The sequence below is a fragment of the Aquarana catesbeiana genome, linkage group LG01 (genome assembly GCF_042186555.1).
Source record: "Aquarana catesbeiana isolate 2022-GZ linkage group LG01, ASM4218655v1, whole genome shotgun sequence".
NCBI classification, from domain to species: Eukaryota; Metazoa; Chordata; class Amphibia; order Anura; family Ranidae; genus Aquarana; species Aquarana catesbeiana.
Window position 1 is genome coordinate 580,025,558 of NC_133324.1, and position 26,499 is coordinate 580,052,056.

Here is a 26,499-nt window from a genome sequence, read left to right on the forward strand (position 1 = left end):
TCTGTGCCCGATGGTAACATTCCAGGAAGTCCTCCGCAATCTTTGGTCCACCGGGATACAAGTACATCCTCAAAAACTTTTGCTGTATTAGAAGCCCAGCTCAGAAGCTCATACAGGTGCATCTGATAAGATTCGAATATCATCAAAAAGTTAATTTAGTTCAGCAATTCAATTCAAAGAGTGAAACCCATTTTATATAGATGCGTTACACACACACAGAGTGATATATTTCAAGCATTTCTGATTTTGTCTTACAGCTAGTGAAAACCCAAAATTCAGTATCTCCAAAAATATGATTATTACATAAGACCAATTAAAAAAAAAAAAAGGATTTTTTATTAAGTATGTCCATGTACAGTATAGTATGCACTCAATACTTGGTCGGGGCTCCTCTTGCATGAATTACTGCATCAATGCGGTGTGGCATGGAGGCAATCAGGCTATGGCACTGCTGAGGTATTATGGAAGCCCAGGTTTCTTTGATAGTGGCTTTCAGCTCATCTGCATTGTTGGGTCTGGTGTCTCATCTTCCTCTTAACAATACCCCACAGATTCTCTATGGGGTTTAGTTCAGGCAAGGTTGCTGGCTAATCAAGCACAGCGATACCATAATCATTAACCACTTCAGCCCAGGAAGGTTTCACCCCCTTCATGACCAGGTCATTTTTTGCAATACGGCACTGCGTTGCTTTAACTGACAATTGCAGTCATGTGACACTGTACCCAAACAAAATGTATGTCCCTATTTCCCCACAGAGCTTTCTTTTGGTATTTGGTCACTTCTGTGTTTTTATTTTTTGAGCTATCAACAAAAAAAAGCCCGACAATTTTGGGTGAAATTTTTTTTTTTATCTGCTATGAAACGCATCCAATAAAAAAATGAAAAAAATAAATCTAATTTCTTCATCAATTTAGGCCAATATGTATTCTTCTACATATTTATGGTAAAAAAAAAAAAAAAATCCCAATAAGCGTATATTGATTGATTTTCACAAAAGTTATCGTGGCTACAAACTATGGGATATTTTTATGGCATTTTTAATTTTATTTTTACTAGTAATGGAGGCGATCAGCAATTTTTTAGCAGGACTGCGACATTGCAGTAGATAAATTCGATACTAAGTGACACTTTTTGGGGACCAGTGACACCAATACAGTGATCAGTGCTAAAAAAAAAAAAAATGCACTGTCGCTGCACAAATAACACTGGCAGGGAAGGGGTTAACATCAGGGGCGATCATACGGTTAAGTGTGCTCCTAGGGAGTGATTTCTAACTGTGTGGGGGATGGTTTAACTGGAGGAAGAGAGAGATCTTGTCTTTCTGCTAATCAGGAACACAGATCTCGCTCTTCCTCTCTCACAGAACGGCGGTCTGCCTTGTTTACAAAAGCAGACCACCGTTCTGCCTCTCCAGTGAACGATCGGCGGGACCCACTGATTGGCTCCTGCGGTGTCCAATCACAGGGAGTGGGTCGCTGGAGCCATCCACATGCCCCAGAGGCTGAAACAATGTACAGGTACATTGTTTCGCGCAGCCGGGCCGCCCTGCCGCAGTAAATGTGCGGTGGGCGGTCCGGAAGCAGTTAAACCAAGTATTGGTACTTTTGGCAGTGTGGAGAGGTGCCAAGTTCTGCTGGAAAATGAAATCAGCATCCCCATGAAGCTGGTCAGCAGAGGGAAGCATGAAGTGCCCTAGAATTTCCTGGTAGAGGATTGTGCTGACTTTGAACTTGATAATACACAGTGGACCAACACTAACAGATGACATGGCTCCCCAAATCATCACAGACTGTGGAAAATTTTGCATTTCATTTGGGAATCAAGGTCCCAGAGTCAAGGAAGATTGAAGAGGCATAGAATCCAAGTTGCATGAGGTCCAGTGTGAAGTTTCCACAGAGTGATTATTTGGGGAGCCATATATAATATAGGAGCTTCACTTTTAGAATTGAAATACTGAAATAAATTAACTTTTTGATGATTATCTAATTTTATGAGATGCACCCGTAGATATGCCTTGATCAAAGAAGAAAAAATCTTGAGAAAGAGAAAATGGCTAGTAGAAATAGGTAAACCTTCCGTAATAAAGAAAAGATGCCCATCCTTTTAGTTCACTATGAAAAAAATCTGAGGCGTGCTGGGACCTCTAGGGGGTTAAACCAGGCTGGAAACTTCTTTTAGCTGCCAGTGTTCAAATCCTCCTGAAAGCAGTATAAATTAATTGATTATGAATCCTGGCTCTTTTAATGAATGGGAAAGAAAATGAATTACCTGTTAACAGAGAAGATGAAGCTCTTCCATCATTGTGGCTCTTCCTTGAATCTGTAGCATTGTCACTCTTGATTGCATTGGTATAAGTAGCCTATTTAGGAGGAAAAATTTGATTAGAACAATTCTGTAATTGTTTTATTGCTAATGTTCTGAGGTACTGTTAAATTAGATGTGATCATTTTAAAGAAGAGCTCCAGGCTCCTTCAGAAAAAAATAAAAGTTAGCAGCTACAAATACTGTAGCTGCTGACTTTTAATATTAGGACACTTACCTGTCCACGAATCCAGTGTCTTCACCTGAGCTGATCTTTTCAATCAGCTCTCGGATGCTGCCGCTGCCATCTTGGGTAAGGGAAATCTGCAGTTTAGCCTTGCGGCTTCACATCCGATTCTGCACTGCACATGCACGAAACTCGCTGCGCTTTGCGATTGGCCCGGTGGCGGGGGATAGAGGGGGGTGCAGAACTTTCAGGTGACTTCGCCACGGCAAAGTCAGCCGGAAGTGGGAACGGATACCTGTTAAAGCCAGCTACCCGCTCACCCCCGAAAGGTGCCAAATGTAGCAGCAGAGTGAGGGAGGCGGCAAATAAGTTTTAAAGAGACTATCACCGGGGAAGAGGTCAAATTGTTGCGGGTATATATAAAAATAAAAAAAAGGTGGGGGGCATGTACAGATACCTACACAAACCTGTTACACCTTTCTGAAACCTACTTTTATGGCCTAATCTTTAGACCGTTCTAACAGGCTCCAATTCTTCCAGGTAGTTTCAGTTAGTCCCTCCCATATAATAGGTAGCTACACTGGGCAACAGAGAAAGGAAAGAGGCGGTAATGGATAGGCAAGTTTCAGTATTAGCAGGAAATACCATGGTTTTGCCTGACAAAACAGCCTAGGATTCAGCTGTATCCTAAACCTGGTTTCACACTGCTGCAGTGCAAGACACGTGTACATCGCACAGGAATTGCAGCAAATTCCTGTGGGATTTATATGCGGTGTCTCTGAGATTTGAGCCATGGATTTGTATGCCTCAAATCAAATCGCATTCGCACCAAACTGGTGCACACCCATGCAATCCGATTCTGCAAATTGCACTGCATCTTGCAAACCAATTGCGGGGTGTCGTTAACATACACTTCACAATCGGTTCGCATGGATGGGTTGTGATTTAGATACAGTGCCGTATCTGTAGCGATTTCCCTGTAAATTCGCACTGCATCTAGTGTGAACCTAGGCTTAAGGTGTTTGCAGCAGACTCCCAAACTTTCTCCTTCCTTCTTAGCAACAGAATCTCTTAAATAATTTGCCAACATGACATTTGCCTTAATGCATTTTTTCAAGAATTCATGTCCATCTTACATTTCAGACTTCTCCCAAAGCTGAATGAAGCACAAAGAGTGGACTCTGGTCAAACTAGCAACTTTGCTACAGACCCCAGCTTGTACCGTGTTCAGCTTAAAACTTTTTTCACCTTAAAGTGGAACTTTAGGATAACCTATTATAATTAGTGAACAGGCAGGATTTTTAACCACTTGCCGCCGCCATATAGCAAAATGATGGCGGCAAAGTGGTTTCAATACCCTGACCAGACGTCATATGACGTCTTCAGGATACTAAGCCACTGCGCGCCCCTGGGGGCGCCCATCGCGGCGGTCATTGTTGCAGTGCGTCAGTCTGACACACTGCAACACGGACCTAGGTAAAGAGTCTCTGACGGAGACTCTTCACCACGTGATCAGCTGTGTCCAATCACGGCTGATCACGATGTAAACAGGAAGAGCCGGTGATCATCTTTAACTAAATTGTGTCTGTCAGACGCGAGTAGAGGAGAGCCAATCGGCTGCTCCTCTGACAGGGGGGTCTGTGCTGATCGATTATCAGCGCAGCCCCCCCCCCCCCCCGGATGCCCACACTGGACCACCAGGGATGCCACTAGGACCACCAGGGATGTCACCACCAGGTATGCCACCCTAGACCACCAGGGTGCCAATCAGTGCCCACAATGGATGCCAATTAGTGCCCATAAAGGGCATCACTGATTGGCAGGCATTATTGTTTGGCACCGATTGGCATCCATCAGTACCATACCTTACAGTACATCAGTGCCATCTATCAGTGCCCATCCGTGCCGCCTATTAGTGTCCATTCGTGCCGCCTATCCGTGCCCATCTGTGCCGCCTATCCGTGCCACCTATCCGTGCACATCAATGCCACCTCATCGGTGCCCAGTGCCGCATTATCAGTGCCCGTCAATGCAGCCCCATTAGTGAAGGAGAAAACGTATTTACAAAGTTTTGTAACTGAAACAACAAAAAAAATTTTTTTTAATCTTCGGTCTTTTTTTTATTTGTTTAGGAGAAAATAAAAATACCAGAGGTGATCAAATACCACCAAAAGAAAACTCCATTTGTGGGAACAAAATCATAAAAATTTAGTCTGGGTACAGTGTAGCATGACCGCGCAATTGTCATTCAAAGTGAGACAGCGCTGAAAGCTGAAAATTGGTCTGGGCAGGAAAGTGTATAAGTGCCTGATATTGAAGTGGTTAATGCAGAAGAGACATAATTTGTCTTTTCTGCACTAAAACTACTTACCTGCCTGTCTGCCCTTGCACAGTGAACGGCAGATGTGCAGCTCGTTGTACACATTTGACAAACCCGAATCTGACTGAACTCCCGTGCATGCGTGGGAGTGACATCATCGCCGCCTGGTCAATGACAGCAGCCAGCGATCAAGACCAGAAAGTCGGCCGACTGAAAATGTCAGTGGCTGGGTGGGGAGCTCAAGGGCACTGCATTGCTGGAGCTGAGGGGAGTATTGTTCCGCTTTAATGCTTTCCCAGCATTAAGGTAAAAAATTTCCTAGTGTTTATATCACCCCCTCAACCCCCTTTTTACTCTGCAGGTGCTCCCTCTTCTCACTAGGGCAGCAGCAGAAGCCACTGGCTCCTGCTGCTGGCAAACAAATTCTGTAAGCATAGAACACACACAGCCCAGCTCAAAATCAACCCCGCAGGTGTTTCCCCATTGCAAGCAGCTTGCTACGGGGCCACAAAAAGAAAAGGAGGAGCCAAGAGCGCCGGTGGGAGATACCTCACATGTGTGGTTTGAACACCTTTTTCATATGCAGGCGCTACTCACGAATGTGTTTGCTTCTGCACACAAGCTCGGCGGGTCGGGACATGTTTAACTTTTTTTTTTCCTCATTTCTTTTACCTTTTATTTTTCATTTTTACACTGTTCTTTAATTAACCACTTCACATCCAGGCCATTTCTGACATTTCGCTCCTACATGTCAAAAATCATAATTTCTTTGCTATAAAATTAGATAGAACCGCCAAACATAATATATGTTTTTTTTAGCAGAGACCCTAGAGAATACAATGGCAGTCATTGCAACTTTTTATCTTGCACGGTATTTGCGCAGCAATTTTTCAAACGCGTTTTTTTTTTTTAAAAAAAACTGTTTCATGCTTTAAAAAAAAACAAAACAGCAAAGTTAGCCAAATTTTTTTGCATTGTATGAAAGATGAAGTTACGCCGAGTAAATAGATACCTAACATGTCACGCTTCAAAATTGCACACGCTCGTGGAATGGTGCCAAACTTTGGTACTTAAAAATCCCCATAGGCGACGCTTTAACATTTTTTACTGGTTACATGTTTTGAGTTACAGAGGAGGTCTAGGGCCAAAATTATTGCTCTCGCTCTAACGTTCGCGGCGATACCTCACATGTGTGGTTTGAACACCGTTTTCATATGTGGGCGGGACTTACGTATGCGTACGCTTCTGCGTGCGAGCTCACGGGGACAGGGGCGCTTTAAAATTTTTATTTTTTTTTTTATTGTTAATTTTACTTAAAAATTTTTATTTTTACACTTTAAAAAATTTTTTTTTTTTTTTGATCACTTTTATTCCTATCACAAGGAATGTAAACATCCCTTGTAATAGGAATATGACACGATCAGTCCTCTTTACAGTGAGATATGGGGTCAATAAGACCCCACATCTCACCTCTAGGCTGGGAAGCCTAAAATCAAAAAAAAAAAATAAAACGATCGCTGCTTTACAGCCGAAGCGGCACCGTTTTTTTGAATGCAGAGGCCGGGCGTGACGTCATAACATCGCGCCCGGCCTCCGAACGATCATAGAGACTCCGGCGACCATCTGGTCCGCCGGAAATCTCTATGGTGAACATCAGGCGCCGGCGGATCCGCTATCCGACTCACCGATCGCTGAGGTGAGTCGGTAGTAGCACCGGAGGGCGGCGGGAGGGGGGGGACGTCCCCTCCCGCCGCCCGTAAGAACGATCAAGCGGCGGAACAGCCGCTATGATCGTTCTTATGGTGTACGGAATCGCCGGCTGAAAATGCCGGTATCTGAATGATCTCTGTAGCCTCAGACATCATTCAGATATAAGCCCCGAAAGTCGAGGACGTCATATGACGTCCTCCGGATGTCAAGCGGTTAAAAAAAAAAAAAAATTGTGTCACTTTTATTCTTATTACAAGGAATGTAAACATCCCTTGTAATAGAAAAAATAAGCATGACAGGACCGCTTAAATATGAGATCTGGGGTCAAAAAGACCTCAGATCTCATATTTACATTAAAATGCAATAAAAAAAAAATTAAATGTCATTTGAAAAAGAAAAAAAAAAAACAATTGCCCCTTTAAGAGCTAAGGGCGGAAGTGACGTTTTGACGTCGCTTCCACTCTGCAATAATATGGAGATGGGTGGAGGCCATCTTCCCCTCACTCATCTCCATGCCAAGCTAGGGAGCAGAAGCGATAGCCTCTGCCGCTGCCGGCGGCTCCGGTAAGCGGCGGAGGCCATTGGAGATAGGCGGGGCCCCCTCTTCCACCGCCGCTGCAGAAATGACTTTTATCTTGAAGCAGACCGCCCGCTGAAGAAGAGGATACCAGGGTTATGGCAGCTTGCTGCTGCCATAACGATATTCCTCCTCAAAGGCTTTCAGTTCGCGTTCTTTCGTAGATAGAGTCTTTCTCAAACTGTCGCAGGTAGGATTCGTATATCATTCCTTCATTTCACGCATCGTTGTTTGCCAGTACCCCGTATCACCGAAACCCCGCTACAGAACTTACGAGTCATTCGTTAATTCTCCGTATGCAGCCTTTTTAGCCTCGTGCAAAACGACAAACTCGTGGTTCAGTTTGTGAGCACAAACACCGATACGTTCATCGGTTTCATTCGTACATTCTCATACTTTGTTGTTTGTCGACCCATTTCACTTAAAAAACACTGCCTATCATTTTAGTTATTTTAGTTCGCATTACCCAACACTCCGGTCCTATTCCAGTCGCATAAGCGTCTCACCGATTCATCCCGGCTAGTTTTGTCATGTCATCTCAAGCCATGCTCCTCAATCCGGTTCGCTGTACACGGATTCGGGTCTCGGTCATGCCATCCATTGTTATTTTGCATACCCTTCACTCAGATTCTAATCCAGTCGCATCTGCGACGTACCGATTCGTGTCGGTTCGTTCTAGTCGTTCCATCTCATTCCGTTCCATGCTCCACAGTCCGGTTGGTTGTCAGTCGCAACTGAGGCACATAGATTTAAGTTTCTGTCATGGCAACCATTCCATTCGTCTCATATACCCGTTACACAGATTCTAATCCAGTCGCATCCGTGACACGCTTCGGGCTGACTCATTCTAGTCATCCCATCTCGTGCATTCCATGCTCCACAGTCCGGTTTGTTTTCAGTCGCAAATTTCGGGACACCAATTCGTGCCTCTGCCATGGAAAATCATTTAATTTATTACATTTCGCATACCCTTCACTCAGATTCCAACCAATCGAATCTGCGATGCTCCGATTTGTGTCGGCACGTTCTAGTAATTCCATCTCATTCCATTCTCCACAGTCCGGTTCGTTATCAGTCGCAAATTGCGGCACACCGATTCCTGCCACTGTCATGGCAAACATTTCATTCATTATATTTCGCATACCCTTCACTTCGATTTGAATTCAGTCACGTCTGCGACGCACTAATAATAATTCACGTCGACTCATGTTAGCCATTGTTATTTCCTGTTCCACAGACAGGTTCGCTGTCAGTCGCTATCGCGACACACCAATTCGTGCCTCTGCCATGGCAATCATTTCGGTCATTTCATTTCATATACCCCACACGCCGATCCGAGTCCAGTAGCTTTAGAAGCACTCAGATTCGTGTCGGCTTTATTTCGCCCTCACTTCATCCCATATTCCACAGTTCGGTTCAGTGTCAAGTCACAGTTACGGCACCCGATTCGTGTCACCATCACTTCAATCATTCAGTGGTTGTATTTCGTATATTGTCTGTCATGTTCTCCTTGGGTTCGGCAGTCGCTTTGTGCTAGGTCATTCGTGCATTTTTCGTTTCTTTTATTCCGTTATGCGCTCTACTGCCTTTTGATGGCGGTCGCCTCAGCGACGCAATGGTTCACTTTTAAATTCAGATCATTGTATGATTTGTCACGTCATTGACAGTCACCCCTCAGTACGGCTCACCCAGTTCGAATCCAATCGCAACAAGGCACATCGGCCCACATAGCTTCAGATTAACTGTGCTCAAAGCCGTCTTCCTTCAAATTCCATTCATAGTTCAAATTCGTTAGTTTAACCATCGTTCGCCTCCCGATAAGGTTTCCCTTGCAGTCGCTATAATTGCATCTCAAAGTCATACGACCCGGCCACTCATTCACCTCCTAATGGCATGTAATTAAGGCACTCGCAGTTGTCCGTCTGTCATTTCTCCTCTAGGTCAGTCAAGTTCAGGTAGTTCCACCCTGCACCAGGTTGGACTTTATGGCCCCAGGTTCCAGTCAACTGAACTTTCGACCTCAAAAACAAGGACTTCGCAACTAGGGCACAAGTTAGCCAGAGCCATATCACAGGCCGGCAGCGAAGACCTCACATCTGCCCCTCAATCACCCTCTCCAGTTTCAGAGAGCATCAGTGTGCAGTCCCTCAGGGGATGGACCATCCCCAAGTTAACAGCGGAACTAAGGTGCAGGGACGTGCCCTTCCCCGCTACAGCCAGGAAAGCTGAGCTCTTCAGCCTCCTCTTCCCACCACCAGCGACAGACGGGCCCAGCACCCAGCAGGTGTCTCTTCAGTCAGTGTCCTCGGCCATTTCTCAGCTTCACATAAAATTTGTTTGGTGTACAATCTGTCCTCGCCTCATTCTTCCCACATCCCGAGTTTGAATTCCTTAAATTCCTTCAGAGGAATTCTCCCTGAAATATGCTTCAATCGACATGGCGATCCAGGCCATTATCAAAATAGGCACAAGTGCCTGGCTCTCTAAAGCTGACATATCAGATGCATTTAAGCTTCTACCCCTCCAACCATCCCTCTGGTGCTAGCACGGCATTAAATGGAAAGTCATATTACTTTGCCACTAAACTGACCTTTGGCTCTAAAAGCAGCCCGTGGCTCTTTGACACCTTCGCACAGTCCCTCACTTGGATCCTGTCGCACCAAGCCCAGTGCCAGAAGGTCAAAACATCCCAGCATGCTCCCGGTAGACCTAGATAGGTTAAGAGTGGTGTTTGGGTATCTCGGTGTGGGGTTCTTCATAACTTTAACAGTGCACAGGGGTGTACTAAGAAATGGCTTCAATCCCTCTTAGAGATGCTCAACTTCGCAATGAGGATTATTCCCCAGGGACAATCTTTTATTTCAAGCCTCTTGGTCTTCCTCTCTCAGACACAGGACCCCGATCAAATCCTTAGACTAGACACATCAGTAGATTTGTCTATGTGGGATGAGTTCCTTTCTAGGCATATCCATGTTCATACCGTCAATATCTCCTTTATAATCCTGCAGCCTCCACAGGCTTTGCTGCAATTTTTGGCCATCATTGGTTTGCAGGACTGTGGCCTCCAGAGATACTCCTAATCCCCGGGTTCATCCAGTCTTCCTCATTGCTCGAGCTATACCTGATCGTGGCAGCCGCTCTGGTCTGGGGCCATACCTGGACCGGTCTTCACCACCGACAATCAGGCCACAGCCTATATCGTTAACAAGGGCAGGTCCAAGTCGCTCCCTATTATGTCCTTCCTACGCAGGCTGGTACAATTATCCCTGCAGCATCACTTCAATGTGCACAGCACATACATTCTGGGCAATTGCAACTTCGCAGCAGACACACTGTCCCGTTTTAACTTCATTTCATTTTTCCAGCAGAAACCTAGAACCGACCCAATGTCATCTCTTATCCCACCTTGGTCTTCGCTGACATTGGATTAAAGCAGCTCCTTTATAGCACGACCCAGCTCATCAATCAATCCTTATCCCGCAACACACTCAAGGCCTACCACACAGCTTGGAACGCCTTGTGCACGTTTCTGGCATCCTGCCCCGTGGCAATGCCAACAGACACTAAGCACATACTAACTCATTTCATATTGCCACACTCAATATTGGCTCTATCACACAACACCATTAGACTATACTTAGCCGGCATCCAACACTTCCTAGCCTTACAGGATCTCGCAAAGCCATCCTCGTTCGCAACCCATGCGATCCGAGCCATTTCTGCACGGCATTCAGAAGCAGCAGCCCACTCCAAACACTTGCCCATCACGAGTACCATCTTCAGAGACATGTCGTCCATCCTCTCACGTTCCCCGTTTGGCTTTTTTCCTAGCTTGGTCATTCAAGCGGCCATCTACCTGGGCCACTACATTTTTGCGGCCTAAGTACTCGACCACAGTCGGTACTCTCGACACATTGGAGCAGCCTCGCCTGCATCCCAGCACAGGGTTCAGACCATATCATCAAGAGATTAGGCAGGTGGAAGTCTGCCTGCTTTGCCCGGTACATCCCCAATCCTCAGGTAGAAATGTCACAAGCATTTACCATACTTGCTCAGTAAATAACACTAAACCAATAAAGAGCTTTCAACCCCACATGAATGTTTTTGCCCCCTTTTTTGCTATACCGACCAGCAGACCAGGGCACACTTCAGGTCCATTTCATGATGCAAGTCTTGTGGCGCGTTTATGTGGTTTACATCCATCCCGGTTAGAGGGCTTCGACCATAAATAAGGCGGCCAGTATGGTGGCCTGAATTTATGGGAGGAGTCCGGGGGGTATTTAAGCAGTTCACTCATCTGTGCTCTTTGTCGGTTCCAGTGCGCGATACCCTCCCTCCTATTCCCCTTTTCAGGGCATTTCTCAAATTCATTTCTCTCCACAAACATCTATTACTTATCTTGGGTGTGCCCCCTTTTTTGGTATACCGACCAGGGCATACTTCAGGTCCATTTCATGATGCAAGTCTTGTGGCATGTTTATGTGGTTCACATCCATCCCGGCTGAAGGGCTTCCACTAGATTTTTATATATATATATATATATATATATATATATATATATATATATATATATATATATATATTTTTTTTTTTTTTTACATTTATACTTTAATTTTAGTGTGACATACAGAAGAACATAAGGATGCAATTGGGATAAAAGCATAGAACAATCATAATGCACAGGCCCTTTACCACCGCCAGAGTATCATTAGTACAGTGTACAGATCCCCCTCATCGCCCCCAGTTATCCCTTTTACTACCTGTCACAGTGACATTAGTACAATGAACACATTTTTTTTCTGATCACTGTATTAGTGTCACGGGTGACGCCAGTTAGCGTAAATTCCAGACAGTGTCAGATTTTAACCGTTTGATTGCCAGTAACACGAATACACACTCTATACACCTATATATTACTAGTATTGTGTCTGAAAGGATCAATACCTTTCATCTGATCAGAACTATACTAGTGTCCCCAACAGTATAGGGTTCCTAAAAATGCGGCATTAGCAGTATAAGCCCCGACACCTGAGTTTAGCCCCTCCGCCCTCCCCAAACAAGTGCAGTATCAGTACATCGCTGACACTTCCAATACACAGCACACAAAACCGCATAGTCATAGTCAGGCCTGATCTCTGCTAGCACTAGAAGTTACATTTTTTTGTAGCAGTTCAAACAGACCTTGACAACCAGGTGCTCTTTTACCTGCGAGTCACACTAAGTACTAGAGCTACACGAATAATCATCAAGAATAGTTATCGTGTTTTTTCCCCTTTGCGATCTTGACAAAAGTGTTTCACGATTCTGTCTATGCAAAGAATTCTCTCTGCTCTCCTGAAGCCACAGCCATCAAAAGAAAGGAAGAAAAAAAACGGGCTGTCTGCCATATAAACATTGTAACGATTTGTCAATGGAATAGACTTTGTGTGTAAATGAAGAAAGTTTAACCAATTAAACACTAAACCTTTTTCTGACATTAGTTGGTTTCAAGCTAAAATCTTTTTTTTTTTTTTGCTAGAAAATTACTTAGAACCCCCAAACATTTTATATATATATATATATATATATATATATATATATATATATATATATATATATATATATATATATATATATATATATTTATTTTTTAGTATAATGTGAAAGATTTTACGTCGTTAGAATCATGATCTTTTTATTCTAAGCAAAAAAATCGTGATTCTCATTTTGGCCAGAATTGTACTAGGTACCTATAAATTTATTGGCCAAAATGTCAAACAAAAGTTACAATAGTGAAGAGGCCTACAGGATATTGAGCATGACAGATGAGAGCGATGGGGAAGCCTCACTGTCAGAATCAGGCTCAGTATTCAAACCTGTAGAGAGCAGCGGCACCCTGACAGATAGCTCTGATGACAGACTAGAGTTCCCTGCTAAGGCCAGGCGTACCCAACCCCGTTTCTCTGTTGCTGAGGTGCTACAATCGCATGATTCTTGTATGTAGCAGAGTGCCGGAACTAGGGTCGCTCTACTTTCTGGTGAACCGGCAAGCACTAGCGGCCTAGTACATCATGGTCGTAGACAGACCAGCACTGCAGTAAACACTTGGTGACCCATAAGTGCAGTTCAAGCTGGAGAAGTGGCTATCACAAGTAGTGTCCAGCAGCCATAAAGAATTCAAACACAGACCCGTAGAGCCCATAGTGCCCTTCCTGATGTCCTCGCAAATCCTGATTGGCAGCCTGCCACTTCTGAAGCACCAGTACTTCCCCCATTCACTAGACAACCAGGATTTCAGGTGGAAACAGCAGATTTAACGCCCCTTGGTTTTTTTAATGGTTTTTCACAAAAGAACTGTATGGATCTATTGTGGACCAAAGCAATTTATATGCTAATCAATTTATCGCCACAAGCCCAAATTTGACCCTTACCAGACAATTTGCATGGAAACCGATCGCTTTTCCAGAATTTAAGACCTTTCTGGGTCTATCCCTCAATATGGGCATTACTGAAAAGAATGAGTTGCTGTCATTTTGGTCCACTGACCCAATTCATCATATGCACAAAAAATTTGTATTTTTACTACAGCTTACCTGTAAAATCCTTTTCTTGGAGTACATCATGGGACACAGAGCAGCCATAACTAACTGGGTTATACGCCACCTATTAGGTGAATGGACACTGGCAAATCAAACAAAAAGACAGGAAGTCCTCCCCTATATAACCCTTCCTTCACAGGAAGTACCTCAGTTTTGCAGGTCAAGAGAATGAAATAATCTCTCCTCTGCAGACTGTGGATTTGGAAAAAAGGTAGGTAGAATAATATCCTGATTTAGATTAATACTGGACACTACCTTGGGCAAAAATTCTGGTTGTGGCCGCAAAACCGCCCTATCCTGGTGCAAGATCAAATAAGGTTCTTTACAAGACAGAGCCGCCAACTCCGACACCCTCCTGGCCAACGTTACTGCCACCAAGAAAACAAATTTTCTTGTCAAGAGGACTAAAGGAACCTGATCGGGAACAGTCTTAGTTACCCGCTTCACTTGGTCCTTTAAAGACTGACAGATACCTATAGCTGCTACTGCCGGTTGTACAGCAGACCTGGAAATAACAAATTAAGTTTTTAATAAAGACTCCAATTTCTTATCTGCTGGATCCTTAAACACCAGGGCAATATTCTACAGGACAGGTGAGACTCTTATTCAGAGAAGAAATGGCTGCGTCCACAGGTGGCATGCTCCATTTTTTCTTAATTTATCCTCCATAGGGTACAGAAGTGCAAACCTCTTAGGAGGAATAAACAGCTTATCTGGGTGATCCCAGTTAGTATACATGATCTGCTCTAGTAACAGAGGCAAGGGAAAAGCCTGTGAACTCTGTGGAGGCTGCAAGGATCCTAAAGAGAGGGAAAGTTCAGGGACCTTCACAGGTGGTAATTTGAAACCTTCCCCGTGAGGGACTGGATCAGCAGTCTCTGGGATTGAGAGGCTGAAAATGGTTCTTCAGAACCTGACTCCTCAGAAGTGGAATCTGTGGCCTGCAACCATAATGGCTTAGACTGGCCAGTTGCCTCAAGTTTTTCAGGATATTTAAACACAGCAGATGTAAGGCTAACATCCTCCAATACTGATGGTGGTGCATTTGCACCCCTTCCTGCTACGACTCCCCCACTCCTCTTCCGGGAAGACATACCCGAAACAAAATATTTTTGAGGTAAAAATAAGTATTACAGCTCTTACAGAACCTGTGGTGCCCTGGTCCATCCACCCACAGTGATTCACGTGCCCAGCTGACGCCGCTCTGTGTCCCCTCCAGCCTGCTTACAGGGCTGGGACCATTCTTAATATGGCCGCTTCCACCCCTACTGTACATGTCCGGCGTTCTGTGCTGCTCACGCCCCTCCTACATACACCTACAACCCTCGTGCACGTTTTTCGTGCCATTCCGGCGTGCGTGCCCCCTCCAACCATAAACAGCGGTGGAAAAGGGCCACCGAAGGCACCGCCGTGAGAACCAGGTGCACAGGGGCAGGGGAATTCTAAAGAACCGCATGCCTCCTGATAGAATCAACCTGGCTGGAAGCGCCACAGAGAAGCGCCACCATCCGCACAACACTGCCCCCCGGTGGATAGAAAAAATGACACCTGTTTTTTTTTTTTTTCAAAAAAGAAAGATTTAAGAGACTGAAAATACAATTTACAGTTTCACAAGTGCAAGAAAGGTTATTTTAAAACACCAGTCATGCCGCAGGATTCTACTTAAAAGCTAGATTCCAATCTTCCCCATCACGGCGGGTCTCTGTCTCTAGTACCTTCAAGGACCGGGTCCCCTTGAATATGGGGCCACTTCCTTGGACCTGTAAAGCACCCTGCCGGAACTCCTTTGGGATCTTTTATTTCTTATCAAGGGTCCGGATCTCCCAGGGTTCAGTGCCCAAAAGGTCACATTACAGGCAATACCTCGTAATCTTCTTGTGTAATGAGGTTCGGGTACCATCCATTTTAGTGCATCACCGTTTGGATGAATCCGATTATATAGACCTTTTAAATCCTTCAGGATCTGTTCCAGGACCATCTTCTTAGCTGGCTCATGGAGAGCTTCTTCAAACCGTGACCATCACCTTGAGGGGTGGGAGGGGTTATATAGGGGAGGACTTCCTGTCTTTTTGTTTGGTTTGCCAGTGTCCATTCACCTATAGGTGGCGTATATAACCCAGTTAGTTATGGCTGCTGTGTCCCATGATGTATGATAAAGAAAAAAATATATGCCCAACAAGGACCAGCCGCGTACTGGTATGTTGCTGGACTTTGAGTGGTTATACCGGAATGATGCCAGTAATTCTACCAGAAGACCTCCTCTGTAAATCTAAAGTGGTAACCTGTAAAGGCTTTTAAAAATGTATGCAGTTTGTCGCCGCTGGATGGGCGTGCAAATTTTAAAGCAAGTGTCATGTTTGGCATCTATATACCCAATATAGTGTTTTTGTGCAATAAAATTCAAAAAAGTGTCCCCCCCCCCCCCCCCCCCAAAAAAAATATGTTTGGAAAATCGCTGCGCAAAAAAAATTGCAACACCTATCATTTTATTCTGTAGGGCCTCTGCTTTAAAAAATATATACTGTTTGGGGGTTCAAAGTAATTTAGAGTAAAAAAAAAGATCTCATGTAAAACAAAAGTGTCAGAAAAGGTTTGGTCTTCAAGTGGTTAGAAGAGTAGGTGGTGTGTGGCATAAGCTTCTTATGTTGGGCATAAAATGTGAGGACAGTTCAAACACCCCCCCAAATGACCCTTTTTTGGAAAGGAGAAACCTCAAGCTATTTGCTGAAAGGCATGTTGAGTCCATGGAATATTTAATGTTTTGCCAGAAGTTTCAGGAAAATTACAAAAAAAATGTATTTTTTTTTGTATTCACAAAGTTGTCACTAAATGATATATTGCTCAAACATGCCTTAGGCATATGTGAAATCACACCCAAAATACATTCTGCTGCTTCTCCTGAGTACGGGGATACCACATGTGTGAGACTTTTTGGAAGCCTAGCCGCGTACCGGACCCCAAAAACCAATCACCGCCTTTAGGATTTCTAAGGGGGCGAATTGCTCATTTCACTTCCTTACTCCCCTCCCTTTTCACAAAGCAGACACCCCAAGCTATTTTCTAAGAGGCATGTTGAGTATTTTGCAGCTCTTGCTTTTTGTCACAAAGTTTTGAAAATTTATAAAAAGTAAAGAAAAAATAAATGTTCCTTTTCTTTCTTCATTTTCCAAAACAAATGAGAGCTGCAAAATACTCACCATGCCTCTTAGCAAATGCCTTGGGGTGTAATTTCACATATACCCATGGCACATTTGAGCAATATTTTTTTTTCAAAATTTTCGGTCTTTTTTCATTTATATTGCAAAAAATAAAAATCCCAGTGGTGATCAAATACCACCAAAAGTAAGCTCTATTTGTGGGGAAAAAATTACACATATTTCATTTAGGTACAGCGTTGCATGACCACGCAATTACCAGTTAAAGCAGTGCAGTGCCAAATTGCAAAAAGTGCTCTGGTCAGGAACGGGGTAAAACCTTCCGGGGCTGACGTGGTTACATACTGTATTTATTGGCGTATAACACTCACTTTTTCACCATGAAAATCGGGTGCAAATAGCGTGTGCGTGTTATACGCCAATACTTCAATTTTAGCTGCCTCGGAGGGGACAGGGAAGGGGGCGGGACGAGCGCCATCAGATTAGATACAGTGAGAATCTCCTGTTTACTTGGCGGCCTCTGTAATAGGAAGTCCCGTCTCCTGGGCCGCCATTGGACCACTGTTCTGTCTATCATAGGAGATTCTCACTTTATGTAATCTCTCGGCGCTCATCCCGTCCCCGTCCCATCTAGGCTGCAGATGGGCATCGATCAGGCTGCACTGATGGCAATGGTGAGGCTGCTGCATTGATGGTAATGGTAAGGGTGCTGCATTGATGGTAATGGTGAGGCTGCAGATGGGCATTGATCAGGCTGCATTGATGGCTATGGTGAGGCTGCAGATGGGCATTGATCAGGCTGCATTGATGGCAATGGTGAGGCTGCAGATGGCCATTGATCAGGCTGCATTGATGGCAATGGTGAGGCTGCAGATGGGAGCTGACCCTTATTTTGCTTCAAAGTTCCTTATTTAAAATTTAAGTTTTTTTCCTGAAACTTCCCTCTTAAAATGAATGTGCGTGTTATACACCTGTGCGTGTTATATGCCGATAAATACGGCAATTGCTGTGACCTGTAGTCCCACAATGAAGGTGATGCTGCTAATTGTGACCAACAGCCTTCTGTGACCTGAAGTCTGGCAAGGTAGCCAACTGTGTCCAAGGAGCTCTTTGCTGTGACCTGCACGAACGACCTGTAGTCCGTAACTTTCAACACATTGTCCTGCTGTGACCCACCATCCCATAGAGCCCGCACTCACTCTGCCCACTCCTACATCCAAAAAGGTGGGTTCTGTCACTAAAGGCCATCAGGGACTGATCTTCCCAGCTGGGGATCACTACCCTGGACCTGTATAGCACCCATACTGGTTCCAAGGTGATATATCATTGCACAGGGTCCTGCCCCAAATGGTTCAGTGCTGACCAGCAACGTTACAGGCAGTCCCTGCATGGTCCAGTGTGGGTTCCAGGTACCGACCCTCTAAAGTGTTGAAAAACCATAGATAAAAATACAGAAAAGGCTAGCTTTTCACTTCTTTGCACAGGAGACTGCACAAACATGACCATCTCCTTTAGACACTAGCAAAAAACTGAAGTCTTGCCTAGCAGGATTTCTTGTCTTTTTTGCCAGTGTCCAATCACCTGAATTTGGCAGCATAACCCTGTCTTCATGGATATGAAGATGCTCTCTGTCCCATGATGTAGGATAAAGAAAACATATGCAAAACATGCTGCTTACCATTTTAGATCCTCTTTTTTGATAACTACATCACTGAAAAATTCTACTTAGTTCTCCTTGATTATGAGGGGGTTGGGGAGCTGTGTTTGACATAAATTACCCTGAGTGCACTGCACTGGCAGATCTCATTATCATCTGTAAACTAGATTTAAATACTGTCTGTCCTTACAAAGGATTATAAAATTTAAAGCTTGACACCTGCATTGTATGTTAATAAGAGGAAACTCTATCCTCAGCCTTTCTATTGGGAAAGATTTGCTCTACAATTGCTCAGAAATGCCTGTAGCCTGCTGTGGTGGCCTGCTTCTGAGAAACATTTACATGGTAAGGAATATTTTTAATAAAAACATTATCTTTTTTTTTGGTAGGTTCTGAAATGGAAAACACATTTTCTTAAATTTGACTGCAAGTCAAAATACACTTTAAGACATTTTTTTTCTTATTTTCAAAAAGAGTGGGAATGGTTAAAACCCTAAAAACAGATAATGGTGCGCTTGTTCAATTATCAACCTTCAAATTCAGATAAAAAAAAAATCATATTTAAATATTGAATATTCCACATCTGAATCCATAAAAGTGTACTATTTAAGTCCATACAAATGCATTCATAAGTCCGTGAGCATATAAAAAAAATCCAGAAAAAAAAAAACAAAAAACTAAAATAAAAAGTTCAAAGAAAGTGAGCAAAAAATCCCTCACTGATAAGTGAAAATCCCTTGTAAGAGATCACAGAGAAAACCTAATTTATGTGCTTATACTTCTTCACAATGCAATTGGCAAGCCAGAGGAGAAGAGGTGACTTCAGCTGCCTTTTTTCCTGTAGTCACCTCTTAGATCACAGGTGTCAAACTCAAGGCCAGCGGGCCGAATGTTGCCCTCACACCTCTCCTGCAGCCCTCCTCTGGTCCTCCTCCAGACCCCTACTTTCTGCTTTCAAGCAATACATCCAGCTTCTTCCCAGTAGCAGCATAAGGAAAGGGGGTGCACTGTGATGTTAGGGAGAGTAGGGGACTCAACTTCTGATGGTGGGGTGGCTCTTGACATCTAATGTAAGGGGAGGGGATGCGCTGGACATCTAATCTTACAGATATAACTGGCCCTTTTGAGGACAATCATAATGCTGATGCGGCCCACGATGAAATTGAGTTTGACACCCCTGTATAAGATGGAAGAGCACTGTTTATTAAAGCACTATTGGAGAAATTGTTAAATCTAAATAGAGTGTGTGATATTGGAGCTGGCATCCTGATTACAGAGGATCTTCCTATGTTTAAAACAAGGCTTGAATTAGACCCAGGTAGGTCTTTTCCTGAGGTGAGTGGCCAATTCGCTTAAATTTGGTGGTGGTGACTACATTTTGTATTCAAGCACATATTGGATTTTCACTTTTCCATGAGAGGGATTTGTTGCTCACTTTCTTTGAACTTTTTGTTTTCATTTTTTTGATTTTTTCTGGATTTTTTATATGCTCATGGACTTATGAATGCACTAGTATGGACTTATATAATACACTTTTATGGATTCACATGTGAAATATTTAGTATTTGCATATTCATTTTTTAATCAGTTTCAAGGTTGATGATTGAACAAGCGCACCATTATCTGTTTTATATATTTTTATGAGTGTGGGGTCACTTTAGAATGGTAGCAGCTGTTCCTAGTTAAGTATTCACATTAATTAGGTTTATTCACATAGCAGCACACAAGTTATTCCCATATACACAATGGTCAAAACCCCCTGCAGGTCCCCCCCCCCCCAGAGGGGAACAGTGGTGAAGGTGAACAGTGAATAAGAAGTGCATGAGCTAAGAGGAGGGCAAGAAAGGCAGAAGTGAGAAGTAGACAATTTTAAAAACTATAGTGCCAAGGTATAAATGCGTCAGTTTTAACAGCTTCCCTACTGGGCCAAGTTTGGCACACCTCTCCTGCATGTAAAAATCATAATTTTTTTGCTAGAAAATTACTCAGAACCCCCAAACATTATATATATTTTTTAGCAGGCATTTTAGCAGACCCTAGGGAATAAAATGGCAGGCATCGCAATTTTTTATGTCACATAGTATTTTTCAAACGCAATTTTTTTGGAAAAAACACAATCATGAATTAAAAAAAAAAAAAAACTTAAAGTTAGCCCAATTTTTTTGTATAATGTAAGGTGTAAGGTGTTATGCCACGTAAACAGATACCTAATGTCACGCTTTAAAATTGCGCACACTCATGGAATGACGCCAAATTTCGGTACCTAAAAATCTCTATAGGCGACACTTTAAATCTTTTTACAGGTTACCAGTTTAGAGTTACAGAAAAAGTCCTGCGCTAGAATTGCGCTGTAAAGTTTGCGGCGACACCTCACATGTGGTTTGAACATTGTTTACATATGCAGACGCGACCTACGTATGCGTTTGCTTCTGTGTGCGATTTAATTTTTTATTTTTAAAAACTTTCTCTTTTAAATATTTTATTTGATCATTTTTATTTCTATTACAAGGAACGTAAACATCCCTTGTAATGGGAATAGAGCACGACTGGGCCTTTTTACAGCGAGATCTGGGGTCTAAAAGTCCCCAGATCTCGAGTCTAGGCTAGAAAGCTTAATGCCGCGTACAGACGATCGGACATGCCGACAACAAAACTGTGGATTTTTTTCCCGACGGATGTTGGCTCAAACTTGTCTTGCATACACACGGTCACACAAATGTTGTCGGAAATTCCAAACGTCAAGAACGCGGTGACATACAACACGTATGACAAGCCGAGAAAAATTAAGTTCAATAGCCAGTGCAGCTCTTCTGCTTGATTTCAGGCATGCGTGGACTTTTGTGCGTCGGAATTGCGTACACACGCTCGGCATTTCTGGCAACATTTCGTTGTCTGAAAATTTGAGAACCAGCTCACAAACATTTGTTGTCGGAAATTCCGACAGAAAATGTCCGATGGAGCATATACACGGTCGGAATTTCCGACAACAAGCTCACATTGAACATTTGTTGTCGGAAATTCCGACCGTGTGTACGGGGCATAAGATCAAAATAAGTCCCGCCTGTAAAAACAAATCAAGCGGCTGCACAGCCGCTATGATTGTTTTTACTGTGCAGAGAATCGCCGGCAGAAAAGAATGATATCTGAATGATGCCTCCAGGTATCATCCAGATATCTCCACTGAAGGTCAAGGATGTCAAATGATGGCCTGTGGTATGGAAGTGGTTAAATTTGTCTGAGACTTTTGCTGTGCACAAGGTCCAGTTGCTATTATTGAGCCTGTATTACCATGCATTACCTTAAAATGACCCATTTATTTGAATGCTGCACCAAAGAAGAAGCAAGTACAATTCTTTAAACACAGCAGAATATAATACATGGGTATTGCATTGGGGTGCAATTCAGATACTTATGTGTAGGCTCAGGTTCTAGTTAGAGAGGAAGAAAAGCCTAACTAATTATTTCTAAAAACATTCCTTCTCCCCTCTTCTTACCTATTCTTACCTATTCTTCATACCCTGTGTAAAAACAGATCTGTGTACTTCTCTATTTTTAATCAGGTCCTGTCCAGTCACGTGATTCAGCAGCTCCAGCTCTCCTGTGGCAGTGAGCGGCTGCTGCAGGGGAGGGGTGGATGTGCCGACAATAGCTGAGTCATGGGAGGCTATGAGTGATGTAATGGTTCCTGGAATTCACAGCTTTTATCAAGTGCTCCCTACACAGCCCTTCCCACTGTCAATGAAATGTGGCTACACCCATCATTCACTGCTGTATGCATAACTTAGCGTTTCATTTAACTTCTTTAAAATTCGAAAAAATAAGACCAATACTTGAATGGAAACAAATACGTCTAGTGTGTGCATGTCTTTCTTTTTCTTTCAATTATTTGAACATACAGTACTTCTCTGGCTTTCTTTACATTGTTGACATGATTCTCTTCTTGGGTCCCAGTACAGTAACAATTTGGGTCCTTAAATAAAAATTTAGGAACCCCTGCCTTCTAGACCTGTCCCCCCACGTCCAGTGAACAAATAGAGTAGAGCAATTACTTACATTAAACACCTCACATGCAACATTCTTTCTCCTTTTATTATTCTTTTTGCCGTCATTAGAATTTTTTACAGGTTTCTTTTTGCAACTTTTAGGATCATTTTCAAAATCTGTATTATCATGAATGACAAATTCATCTTCATCCGTCACTGGAAGGTCAGAGATATCAATCCTGTCACAATAAAAAAGACATTTTTTTTTTCTTTTAATAGTAAAGAACACAGCCATATATGTGTTACTACGCAAGCACACAAAAAGATGTTAACATTTCTCTCTATTATACAAAGTGTGTTTATATAATCTGTGTACATATATATATATATATATATATATATATATATATATATATATATATATATATATACACACACACACACCCACTCTAACAAACTACACTTGTGTTGCAGAATATGTAATCTAATTAGCTGTAACAGATAAATGCATATGTAGTATGGTTACCCTACCGCAATAGCACAAGACCATAATATCAGACTATACAAGCAGTCAGCCTATCCATCACAACAGCTTGTTTTCAGCGTCATGCCCAGGAGGTGGATGTACATTCTGCATTTGGGGTTAAGAATGAAGGGCTGATGTTTCTCAAACAAAAAACCTTGGGGGGGTTCAGACACTGTTACTGCCTACATGAGGATTGGGCACTGGCAAACAAAACAATTGTAGGCAACCCCAGGATATTCCCTCTTCTACACAACAGGCCTCAGTTTGTACAAGCAGTACTGAGAGCATGAATCAAACAGAGGGTTGTGACCGGTGTCCCTCATTAGGCTCCAAGAAAAAGATTTTACAAAAATCCCATTTTCTCATTCATGTACATTGGAGGGACACAGGGATTCAAATAATGTCGGAACACCCAAAAGCAGTCCAACTGAAGGTAGGCAGCGTAGCAACAACCACAAAGAGGCCTAACAAAGCTGAGGACTGCCTGTGGCCCAAGAGCAACCTAAAGGACCAATACCTAAATCTGATATTGGCCGTTTGTCCTTTAGAACAGAGGAACTTGCAAATACAACCAGAGAGAGACCATCAAGTTGATCAACCGCATAGGGTCAAAACTTGTAGAACAAGTAGGGATGTGCAAGGATGAAAGGCACACAACTTGATGTTGTCTAGAAGGAACAGGTCAAGAGAGGGAACCGTAAACAAAAAGGGTGTTCACTTGTCTAAGTGGGAAGGCCTTAAAACGGCGCTCCAGACTCATCAGTGAAAATGAAGTCAGCAGCTACAAAAACTGTAGCTGCTGACCTTTAACCACTTCAATAGCAGGCACTTTCCCCCCTTCCTGCCCAGGACAATTTTCAGTGCTGTCGCATTTTAAATGACAATTGCGCTGTCATGCAACACTGTACCAAAACTACATTTTTATAATTTTCTTCCCACAAATAGAGCTTTCTTTTGGTGGTATTTGATCACCTCTGCGGTTTTAATTTTTTGCGCTATAAACAAAAAAAAGACAGACAATTCTGAAAAAAAAAAAAACCTGATGTGCACTGATAGGCGGCACTGATGGGCACAGATAGGCAGCACTGATGAGCAGCTACTGACACGTATTACTGAGTGGCATCTGAAGGGCACTGACAGCCATTACTGATGAGGCACTGATTGCCACTGTTGTGGGCACTGATTGCCACTTTTTTGGGCACTGGCAGGCGTTCTTTGTGGGGCACAGGCTGGCAGGTGATGGGCACATCTGATGGGGGCTGCACTGATAATCCATGTGCTGATTATCACTGCAGACCCCACCTCCGACAGGGAGAGCTGCCAATCGGCTCTCCTTGTCAGCGTGAACCGAGGAAAGACATTTACCGGCACTTCCTGGTTCAAGTGATGATTAGCTGTGATTGGCCACAGCTGATCACGTGGTAAGAACCCTGTCAGAGGCTCCATACCACGATCAGAGTTGTGGTGTGTTAGACTAACACACTGCACCTCCGATCGCCGCACTGCACGCCCCCGCAGGCACGTGCCGGCTTGTTATTCTGATCACGTCATATGACGTCCAGTCAGGATAACTAAACCACTTTGCCACTCTCATATTGCTATATGGCGGGCGGCAAGGGGTTAATAAACAGCCAACCACCTGTCCCACAATTCTGCGGCATCACAGCAGGGTACCCACTACGCATGTGTGAACGGCGCTGCACTCTGTGACTGGTCCCAAAGTCTTCTGAGAAGTGTCACAGAAGATTTCAGGAAGGAGAACCTGCACTTCCGATCTCCTAAGGCGACCGGAAATGGAAGTGGGAGCAGGTACCTGTCAAAATAAGGTACCCGCTCCCCCCTCCTCCCAAAAAGTTTTATTTCACAAACGGGAGCTGGGCAGGAAGCTTTAAAGCAGAACTTACCATTTTGGTTGAATCACCGCTTTAAGCCCTATAATCCTGAACCCTATGTAAAACTTCATTATCTAAGTGTTTCTGGCCAGGCAACCATGCTAAACGAGACTTACCAGGGAAACCCTGTATTCACTAGAACATCATAGTCTAAAAAGGAATGTGACGTGACTTCTGAGACCACCAAAGATCTCCAGAATCTTGAGCCCACAATTCAAAACTAATGGGGCAAAGCGTAGGGTTGCACCGATACTGTTTCATATTGGCGGGTACCGATACTTTGCACTGCGATTTGCATTCATACAAAATAAATGGGAACAAATCGCACTGCAAAAATATTGCATGTGATTTAAACAGGAATGCGGTGCAATTGCTGTCCGAATCCCATGCGATTTCCCCCACCTCTTCTGTGCGTTTGTGTATAGGAAGGGAAAACAGCCATCTAGTGGGCAGCTTATTAAAAATGTTAGAACTCACATTAACCACTTCAGCCCCAGAAGCCTTTAACCCCTTAATGACCAGGCCATTTTTTTGTGATACGGCACTGTGCCGCTTTAACAGACAGTTGCGCGGTCATGCGACATTGTACCCAAACAAAAAAAGACGGACAATTTTCAAAAAATATATATATATATATATTTTTTACTTTCTGCTATAATCCATATCCAAAAAAAAAAAAAAAAAAATGTAATCATCAGTTTAGGCCAATATGTATTCTGGTACATATTTTTGGTAAGTAATCGCAATAAGTGTATATTGACTGGTTTGCGCAAAAGTTACAGCATCTACAAAAGAGGGGAAAGATTTAGGGACCTTTTTTATTGTTGTTTTTACTAGTAATAGCAGGGATCAGCGATTTTTTAGCGTGACTGCAACATTGCAGTGGACAAATCTGACCCTAAGTGACACTTTTTGGTGACCAGTGACACCAATACAGTGATCAGTGCTATAAAAATGCACTGATCACTGTAGAAATGGCACTGGCAGGGAAGGGATTAACACTAGTGGTGGTCAAAGGGTTAAATGTTCCCTAGGGAGGTGCTTTCTAACTGTCAGGGTAAAGGACTGCAAAATATGCACACGTGTCCTGGTCCCGCCGATGTTAGAAAATCACATCCGTTGGAGGCCCTCGCAGGGCTGGAGAAGTTCCAGGAGACCTGTGGGTATAGGGCAGAAGTGATGTCAGCTGGGGGGCAGACTGCCTATACTTTTCCTCCAGCCCTGTGAGCAACTCCAGCGGCCGTGATTTCTATCATTGGCAGGACAGCTATGCAGATTTTACATTTAAACTGAACTTAATGTGAGCTCTAACATTTTTAATAAACTCACTAGATGGTGCTTTTCCTTTCTATAAATTTAACCCTTTTATGACTAAGCCTATTTTTGAAATTTGGTGTTTACAAGTTAAAATCCGTATTTTTTGCTAGAAAATTGCTTAGAACCCCCAAACATTATATATATTTTTTTAGCAGAGAATCTAGAGAATAAAATGGCGATTGTTGCAATATTTTTTATCACACGGTATTTGTGCAGCGGTGTTTTAAACGCAAATTTTTGGAAAAGTGACACTTTCATGAATTTTAAAAAATCCAAACAGTAAAGTTACCCCAAT

At 43.3% G+C, this 26,499-nt stretch overlaps 1 protein-coding gene across 3 annotated transcripts in view; it reads right to left on the bottom strand.

The window, feature by feature from the left end:
* CENPC (centromere protein C) overlaps positions 1-26,499 on the bottom strand; it is a 299,799-nt gene that overhangs the window by 134,877 nt on the left and 138,423 nt on the right. For all 3 annotated transcript variants that reach the window (XM_073597780.1, XM_073597787.1, XM_073597774.1), the window contains exons 17-18: positions 22,540-22,708; positions 2,270-2,360 (exon numbers count right to left, since the gene is read on the bottom strand). In XM_073597780.1, coding sequence (XP_073453881.1) covers positions 2,270-2,360; positions 22,540-22,708 — 260 coding nt within the window. The remainder of the gene's footprint in view (positions 1-2,269; positions 2,361-22,539; positions 22,709-26,499) is intronic.